The sequence below is a fragment of the Schistocerca cancellata genome, chromosome 8, assembly GCF_023864275.1.
Source record: "Schistocerca cancellata isolate TAMUIC-IGC-003103 chromosome 8, iqSchCanc2.1, whole genome shotgun sequence".
In the NCBI taxonomy this organism is placed as follows: Eukaryota; Metazoa; Arthropoda; class Insecta; order Orthoptera; family Acrididae; genus Schistocerca; species Schistocerca cancellata.
Genome location: NC_064633.1, coordinates 449,690,619 through 449,700,471, shown reverse-complemented (window position 1 = coordinate 449,700,471; position 9,853 = coordinate 449,690,619). Strand labels below are relative to the sequence as shown.

Sequence of the window (9,853 nt, the reverse complement as noted above, 5' to 3'; positions counted from 1 at the left end):
CTCTCAATATATATATTCCTTACTGTTGTTTCTTGTTGATATTATCTTATTCCCAAGAATATGTAGCTTTCACTCAGTTAATACTCGGCAGAAATCAAACCTGCATTTGGATTGGACTTCCTTAACTCTTATGCAGAAAGGTGTGCAGTATACTGGTGCATCCATTTTCAATAAGCTACCACTAGAATTCAAAAATCTTAGCAGTAATCCACGCGCTTCCAAATCGAAACTGAAGACTTTCCTCATGGGTTACTCCTTCTGTCCTGTCGAGGAGTTCCTTGAGAAATTAAGCTGATTCTTGTTGTATTGTTGATTGTGTTTACTTAAACTTATGGCTTGACTTTTTTCGGGTTCATAAACATTTTATTTTACCTGTTATTACTTTTATGTTGTAATTTCATGTACTTACACGTTCTATGACCTTGAAGATTTGCTCCTCAATTTGATCCTACGGAATTTGACGTGTAAGTAAATAAATAAATAAACGCATTGTTCTGGATATATGACGTTATAATCATTGAGTACATCAGCAACTGCTGCATCATGGGTGATGTTTCAACTGTTTAAATTCATTATTAATGACCAGCTGCACCGATTTCGATGAAATTTGGTGAGGAGACAGGTTGAATCCTGAAGACGAACATAGGCTACTTTAGAAAGTATGTAGTACAAGATAGCTTTTGATTTGAAGAATATTACGCAATTATGGGAAAATATTTACCTTGAAAAGCTATTTACTCTTTGACTTATGGATATCATCATATTTGTGAAAATGCTTTTCTTGGCTGATCTGTGTTACATTATAGCATTCAAAGTAATGAATGCATTACTTACATAATCTTCAATGCATTTACTCCACACTTCCGCCCTGTTCGTTGCATTATGTATAACAATTATAAGCACTATCCAGTAATTGAGAATGATGGAACTTAGTATCTTGAAACAAACCTTACACATAATTTCAAACCTTTAAAAAACTTTTTCTCCATGACAGCTCCCACAAAATGATGAATGGAGAAAAAGTTTGTCGCTTACTACATTTTCGCTGTTCGTGCAGTTAAATTGTCGCACCAGACATTACGACATGACGTTTACATTTATTGTTTCTTTTCTTATAAATCTATTCACAACATATATAGCAGACAGTATATATATATATATATATATATATATATATATATATATATATATATATATATATATATATACTGTGGTCGTGCACATCTCTCCTTCATATGTCTACAAAGTGAAGGTCGAGCAAGTGCTTACTCTCTCTGTTTACCCCACTAAATCACAAGAAACAATTACAGGGTGTTTCACAAATTTATACAGGCCGTCTACAGAGCGCCTTATGAGTTATGAGACAGTAGCCACACACTCCGAGGATATGCCCGAGGAGTGTTTATTTTGCACAAAATGTGTTGCGTTAACACTACATGGAATATAGATACGAGTTACTTAGAATACTAAAGCAGGAAACGCATATGTGCAGAATCTACGTAAATCTCTCCACATTGTGCTACACTGCCAGAAGGGAAACTGATACTTAGTCAACCGGTATGACAGCTGTAGCATTTTTCCGGGAAAGGCAGCTTCCCCAATCACGAGCGCTGCCCACTTTCCATTTTGCGGACACACTATACCAATTCAGCATGTTGTGGGGCAGAGAGTGTGGAATCATATGTTCCCTCTACAGTTTGCAGGCCCATGAAGGACGGAAACGCACGGGCACAATCCAGTACTTTACCTTCCCTCGCACTTCCAGCCTCAGTTCCTGCCCTCTTCACTCTGTTTCGCACCCAAAACGCAATTTATCACTTAATAAGGCTCGACTACATTTGTAGGTGGTGCATACATTTAATATTTATTTTTAATCCACTTTATTTAAAGATAAAGATTGGTTTTATTCAGTTAGGACAATATTTTCAGTAATTTGTGAGTTTTCTATACCTTGCAATGCGGAAATTATTAATCTTAGAGTAAAAAATGAATAGGACTTTTTTGTGTTCAAAATTTATTGTAATTTAATTTTGTACTGGGAAATATTATCGCTAGAATCCACGGTTTCCGTTTTGTTCGAGAAAAACATATAAAAGTCATCTTTTAACCCCCACCCCATCCCAATGCTCACATACCACCGGTAAGGATTTTTAGTATGTTTTTCATGACACTTCTTCCTACCACTATACAAAAATTGCTACCACACGATTTCTTCGTCGACTTCACTATCTCTGTTGTTGGCTTGACACCAAATAGTCAACATTTATATCAGTACTAATAAGAGAAGGACAAATTTTAGGTAACAATAAATTTGATGGATTTAGTCACAAGAAAAAGAATTACCGCTTATTCGCCTTCAGGTCTCTATTGGAAATACTTTGATAGCGCTAACTGTATATGATGATTAATGTGTGTCTTCGCTAAGGAATTTTACCAATTCTAGCAACTGTTAATTACAACTGTTAATTACCCTTGTAGGTAAGTTGGACAAATAATGAAACGTAGATTCACAGCGGCTACATTCGTACCATTACACGAACTCCCCACCAGGGAACGACACAGAACATCATATAGGCTAAGGAAATAGGAATTTAAATTCCTGCAGCACTTACACCGTGATTGGAAACCCAGTATTCTTCAGCTGCCATCAGCTCGTCCCACTGACCACAGGTCAGTCTCGAGCGTTTGGGATCCGTATCAGGTCGGATTGAGGGAGGACATAGAAGCAATTCAGAGGCAGGCTGCTAGATTTGTTACTGAAGGGTTTGATCATCACGCGAGTGTTACAGAAATGCTTCAGGAACTCGGGTGGGAGTCTCTGGAGGAAAGGAGGCGTTCTTTTCGTGAATCGCTACTGAGAAAATTTAGAGAACCAGCATTTGAGGCTGACTGCAGTACAATTTTACTGCCGCCAACTTATATTTCGCGGAAAGACCACAAAGATAAGAGAGATTACGGCTCGTACAGGGGCATATAGGCAGTCATTTTTCCCTCGTGCTGTTTGGGAATGGAACAGGGAGAGAAGATGCTAGTTGTGGTACGAGATACCCTCCGCCACGCACCGTATGGTGGATTTCGGAGTATGTATGTAGATGTAGATAACCAATTTGGCAATTCGATGTAGTTTCATACGGTAAGGTCCAAAGTAAAATGTACATGGGTCGGCTATAATTACATTTAATAACAAGTCACTTTCTTATACTGTAGGAGCGAATACATCTGTATATAAATAAACAATGAAAATTAGTAACAAAATACTTCTGTTAGCATCGAGGTATATAGTTGACAGCACAAGCACATAAAAAGCAAAGAATTCAGGCATCAGCTAATACAGGCGCCTTCTCTCGAATGATGCATAACCCTTGCACTGCCGCGTCGAGTCTCTCAGCCCCTGCTCTGGCCAGCGTGTTGCAACTGGATAGGATTCTGATCCCCCATTTTTCGTCCACTGGTCGCCGGTAACGCGAGCAGCGTGATCCATGTACTGGCGCAGCGCCACGAGAAGGCAGGGAGGCAAACCTAACCCACGAAGGGCACAGGAGGCGACGGTTTCCTCTCGTCCAATAGCTGCCTGTAGAAGCTGTGGACAACCAGCATCCCGAACACGTCCAGTCCTGAAACGCACATAGCGACCATTACGCACTGACCCTCTCCCCTTTCGTCTTCACTCACTCTGACGAGTGGGCCTGCAACAAAACGTAGTTATTGTCTATTTACATAGTGTGCTATTGAAATATGACGTGCTCAGTTACAATTTTTAAAAAGGTTTAATCACAATAAAAATGCGCAATGAAGTTATTGTTCCAGAATTAAGAATATAAAACAAATCATTCATATATGGTCTGAGCTCCACCTTATTATGAAAAACACACACACTATTTAAAAGATGCACCAAATCCACAATTTTGAAAACACAGCAGTGACATTTTGGACCATGCGTTACATGAAATTAACACATTTACTGTTAAGTTCCTTGGATTATATATATATATATATATCCTGTTAATGAAATTTCAAAATTTTTCTCAGAAACTGTTAAAGAGATTTCTACAAAATTTTCTCTTTTCGATCTCTTTGCACATAGCAAACTTCTCTAATGAGTTTTTTGAATATATCTAAGAGAAGAATTCTAATAATTTTTAATTTTACTTCTTTAAGTATAATATAAAATACACGCAAACTTGCAGGCACTGTGCCCCGTATCTCAATTTACACTCAGAATTTCGAAATTTACTCTTGAGACATTATTTATTGGGTTTATAGAAATAGGTGAACAAAATTCTAGCCTTCACATATTCTGAGAGAAAGGAACATAAACTATAAAAAACATAATTTTCAGGAAATACAATTTCAAGTTCACGCTAACGTTTTTTCTTATGTCATATATTCAGAAGGCCCTACATTTGTACACAGGGTTCTCTTACCCTTCAAAGTTTCTTTTCTGATTTCTTGTTTCCGGCCTTCTTTCATTTACCCAGTCTCCAACTGACTTTTCAGCTTCAGACAGACACTGTAAATCTATTTTTCTCAAGATGTCTTGAGTGAAATTTCCTGTCTAAAAGCCCATTCTTTCTAATACATCCTCCGTACATTCCCATCATTAAATATAAGAACTGCAACGTAAGTTGCAATTCTGACAACTGCAGCAGATGATAATGTGGCAAAACAAGAACTGCTTCTTCATTAACAAAACAGCTGATTTGTTATTGTTTCTAAGACACGCAGCAGTCATAGATGATCTATAAAACCAAAGAGCATATGTATCACAGCGTTCTAGATGCAACCCGTGTAAGTTTTATGGAAAGTAATCCACGGAATCACTGTTCATCGAGCTAGGACTGAAGCATTGCTTCAGAAAGTTGGGGTTGCAGGAAGGTCGCGTCACACATCTAATTATTTTTTGAATATTTCACATTTGATTTCATAACTTAAACTCTGGGAACTTATTGTCCATGATTCCTACTAATGAACAAAAATAAATTCCAAATTGACATTTTTGGTCAATTTCATGAACGTTTCCCCTAACATGGTATTAATTGTTATTTCAAAAAGTATAACAACATGTATAAGAAAGAAGAAAGCCATTAGGTTTGGAGGAGGCCCTTGTCGTTTCCGTTTGTTGGACAATAGAGTTGACTTCTACCAAAAATATGGTTGGGTAATTTTATACAGCGCATACATAGTGAATGGTAGGCTTACCGATAGTACTGGAAGCGTTGATAGAGAAAGAAAACTGAATGTGTGCTAGAGAATGGGAGCCGACGACTTCTCTTTGTTTTTTGTTTGATTCTTTGTTTGTTTTGCTCATAATTAGAACTGCACATCGTTCAGCGTTACTCCACTATGTATTTTATTTCCTTACAAAATATCACTTGCATTTTATAAGTGATAACTAGTTGACCGCATAGCTTCTGCGATCTAATACCATCTAAGTAGTTACTTTTGATGCCAGTATAGTTAACGTGCACAAGCATAAGAAAATCTCCATAATTATTGTTATTTTGTACTCAAAAGTATGTTCATCAAGATCCAGGGCTAGAGTTTCTTGTTATTATTAATAAGTGCGAAAGCTGTTTATGAATAACAGAAATATGCTTTACACGAGTTCGACCAAGTATTGATGCGATGTTTGATTTGTTTTTGTTTCTGCGTTTTTTAATTTTACCTTTTTTTGAGGAAATTGTATTTTCTACGCTGTGTGATAAATCTGTTTCTTAATTTTTATTTGCACTATAACAGCCTTCTGTTTCACGTTACAAATCAACAATTTTCGAATGAAACCTGAATTAAACGTTGACAATTTCAATTTTGCTCCAAATAGTGTTTATTTTTAAGTAACAGATAATAGGATAACTATGTATATCAAAAATGTTCCGTATGTTATGCGGCCCTTTATATATCCTCACTCAGATCTAGACAGTTTCTAGGGGAATCTAGTATGACACAGATCACATAAGTGAACAAAAGGATTAAAATGAGGTGATGCCCGATAGATATGCAGACAGGTAACGTGATTACAATCTTAATTGAGCAAGAAAAACTAGTATGTGCTTACTTATGAAAGTCTACAGTAGCCTATGGCAGTTTTCCAACTCATAATGAACACCTTTCATACAAGGTAAAAGCAAAGTAGGCTGACCTGGTGCACAGTTTTGAGACTGGCCTTGTCTTTTTCCGTTCTGGGTACCCATTGTATGTGGAAAACAGTTTACCACTGGCAGACTGAGTAGCGCAGAGGTAGCCCGACTGTAGTTACAGTGAAAGGTCTTCTTTTCTGATGCTCTCCACATTACTATATTCTTTGTGGTAACATCTGAACAAGTACTGTGAAAAGACGTTTATTAATAATTCAGTATTAAAAAGTCGTCTCTAGTAATTAGAAGCTATTGTGCAAGACTTAACCAGGTTCAACTATGGGTATGGAACAGTTGCACAACTTTGCTTCAAGCACACTGAATATGGGTAGTCTTAGCAACGCCACTCTCATGTCGTTTCAACGAGAGGCATGAAGTGTTTGCAGAAGTTTCACTAACTGCGACATGGTCGCGTATACAAACAGTGATCCAATACTGCCCAATGTTTTTTATTCCAGTCTTTGATCACAATATGAATTCTTTAGACGATGACCGGTTTCAGTCCGTAATGACCATCGTCAGATGGTCTTGAACTTTAGGACGTGGTTTAAAAAAGATCTGAGGATGGTCATTACGGACTGAAACCGGTTATCGTCTGAAGAATTCATATTGTGATCAAAGACTGGAATAAAAAACATTTGATTTACAGAAGTGTTTTTGACACCACATCAACTGTACTGCTCATACTGAGGCAAGGTACAGAGTATTTAATTGTCATTATTGTAAAGGAGAGCCAGATGTAATTCAACTCGATCTGTGATCAAGTGTGCTTTGTTCAATATATTGTCACTTATACACAGAGAATTTTACTGTTTGATTTCAAAATGCGTATCAGTTTTCTTAAATCTTACGTTCAAATGTAACGTTGATGATTGTAACAGCAGCAACAATTGTTGTAGTGTCTTCATAAATTTTGGACAGAAGATTGTGCATTTTTGATGGGTGGCTTTGCTACATAAAATTCATTTGTATAACGTCATTTTCTTAAAGATTCTAGAGGATATTGTGTTTAATCATATGATAAGTATTAACTTTAACAGAATGTCAAAAACAGTCAAGGTACTGAAAGTCAATAAATATCTTGTCATTTTCATTCTAGTTCTTGAAAGCAAATTTCAACTTTATTAAAAACTAACTTGAGTAATTGTTCCGAGTTGAATGCACTGATTTAACTTTCAAAATTCGTTTACTCAGGACGTGGCGTTCATATAAAGCAAATAGAAACTTTAATTTCAGGAGTAATTTCAAAAGATAAATTTAGTCACAGTTCCTGTTCCAGTGGTGATGCAGTTACTATGTTTAGTGGAGAACCGAAATCAAGGTAAGAAGTGAAGTGCTTCGAGCGCTTTGTTACTGCACTGAGGTAACAAGTCATAAGCCGGCCACTGTGGCCGAGCGGTTCTAGGCGCTTTTGTCCGGAACCACGCTGCTGCTACGATTGCAGGTTCGAATCCTGCCTGGGGCATGGATCTGTGTGATGTCCTTAGGTTAGCAAGGTTTAAGTAGTTCTAAGTCTAGGGAACTGATAACCTCAGATGTTAAGTCTGCATAGTGCTCACAGCCATTTGAACCATTTTGACAAGTCATAGGACAGCGATACGCACATACACAGACGACGCTAGCATTGCGTGCACAAGTAATGAAAAGGCAGTGCATTCACGGAGCTATTATTTGCACCCGAGTGATTCATTTGAAAAAGTTTCCGACGTGATTCTGGTTGCACAACGGGAATTAACAGACTTTGAACGCGGGATGGTAGTTGGAGATAGATGCATGGGACATTCCATTTCGGAAATCGTTAGGGCATTCAGTACTCCGATATCCAGTGTCAAAGAGTGTCCCGAGAATACAAAATTTCAAACATTACCTCTCACCACACACAACGCTGTGGCCGACGGCCCTCACTTAACGATCAAGAGCAGTGGTTCAAAATGGTTCAAATGGCTCTGAGCACTATGGGACTTAACATCTATGGTCATCAGTCCCCTACAACTTAGAACTACTTAAACCTAACTAACCTAAGAACAGCACACGACACCCAGTCATCACGAGGCAGAGAAAATCCCTGACCCCGCCGGGAATCGAACCCGGGAACCCGGATGTGGGAAGCGAGAACGCTATCGCACGACCACGAGCTGCGGACACCAAGAGCAGTGGCGTTTGTGTGTTGTCAGTGCTAACAGACAAGCAAACTGCGTGAAATAACAGCATAAATCGTTGTGGGACGTGTGAAGAACTCATCCGTTAGGACAGTGTGGCAAAATCTGGCGTTAATGGGCTATGGCAGCAGACGACCGAAGCGAGAACCTTTGCTAACAGCGCCTATTTGCTAACAGCGTCTCTCCTGGGCTCGTGACCATATCAGTTGGACCCCAGACGACTGGAAAATTGTGGCCTGGCCATATTAGTCTCGATTTAAGTTGGTAAGGTCTGATGGTAAGATTACTGTGTGGCACAGATCTCACGAACCCATGGACTAAAGTTGTCGACAAGGCACTGTGCAAGCTGGTGGTGGCTCCTCAATGGTGTGAACTGTGTTTATATGGAACGGATGGGTCCTCTGGTCCAACTGAACAGATAACTGACAAGAAATAGTCGTGTTCGGCTACTTGGAGCACGTTTGCATGGAATGGACTGAGTCACCTGGTCCAACTGAACGGATTAGTGACTGGAAATGTTTATGTTGAGCTATTTGGTGACCATTAGCAGTCATTCATGGACTTCAAATTTCCAACCAACTATGGAATTTGTATGGTTGACAGCACGCCACGCCCACTGGGCCACAGTTGCTCGAGGCTGGTTTGAAGAACATTCTGGACAATTTGTGCAAATGATTTGGCCAACCAGTTTGCCCAACATGAACCTCGCCAAACATTTAGGGGACACAATCGATACGTCAGTTGATGCACAAAATCCTGCATCGGTAACTCTTTCGAAATTATGAACAAATGGGTCTAAGCACTATTGGACTTAACATCTGAGGTCATCAGTCCCCTAGACTTAGAACTACTTAAACCTAACTAACCTAAGGAAATCACACACATCCATGCCTGAGGAAGGTTTCGAACCGGCGATCGTAGCAGCAGCGAGGTTCCACACTGAAGCGCCTAGAATCGCTCGGCCACAGCAGCCGGCAATTATGGACAGCTATAGAGGCAGCATGGCTATTATTTCTGAGGGGGACTTCTAACGAATTTTTGAGTCCATGTTACGTCGGGCTGCTGTGTAACGCTGGGCAAAAGGAAGTTCGACACGATATTAGTATGTATCCCATAATTTTTGTCACCTCAATGTAAATACAACGTCTGCTAAGGAATTCATAACAAGTTCGATAGCCAAAGTAAATTTTAATGAAATAAACATGTTGTCAAGATTAGCCAACGATTGTTTTGTAGTTTCATTTAGTGTTCCAAGTACAAACATTGTTGTTTTTGGTTTGCGATTATGCTTTTAGACGTTTTATACGACAAAGTTGCAGCAAATAGTAGAATCTCGAAAAAACTAACGCAAAGAGTGCACTATAATGGGTGATTCGGCTGCTCCTGCCTCACAGCTAAAGCGGTATTTTCAATCTCTGCTATAATGATCAGTTTTGGATGTTCCTCCAGAAGGGTTGTTTGTAATTACGTTGATTATTCGAGCCAAACTTAACTCTTACATGCACATTGGTTTCGTAATCAGAAGGCATGACGAATACAACGATGTCATTATTTACTTTA

At 38.9% G+C, this 9,853-nt stretch overlaps 1 protein-coding gene across 3 annotated transcripts in view; it reads right to left on the bottom strand.

The window, feature by feature from the left end:
* Positions 1-3,161: 3,161 nt before the first annotated feature.
* The window catches only part of LOC126094697 (uncharacterized), a 263,319-nt gene continuing 256,627 nt past the window's right edge, over positions 3,162-9,853 (bottom strand). For all 3 annotated transcript variants that reach the window (XM_049909223.1, XM_049909224.1, XM_049909225.1), the window contains one exon: positions 3,162-3,614. In XM_049909223.1, the coding sequence (XP_049765180.1) occupies positions 3,520-3,614 (95 nt within the window). In that variant the 3' untranslated portion in view covers positions 3,162-3,519. The remainder of the gene's footprint in view (positions 3,615-9,853) is intronic.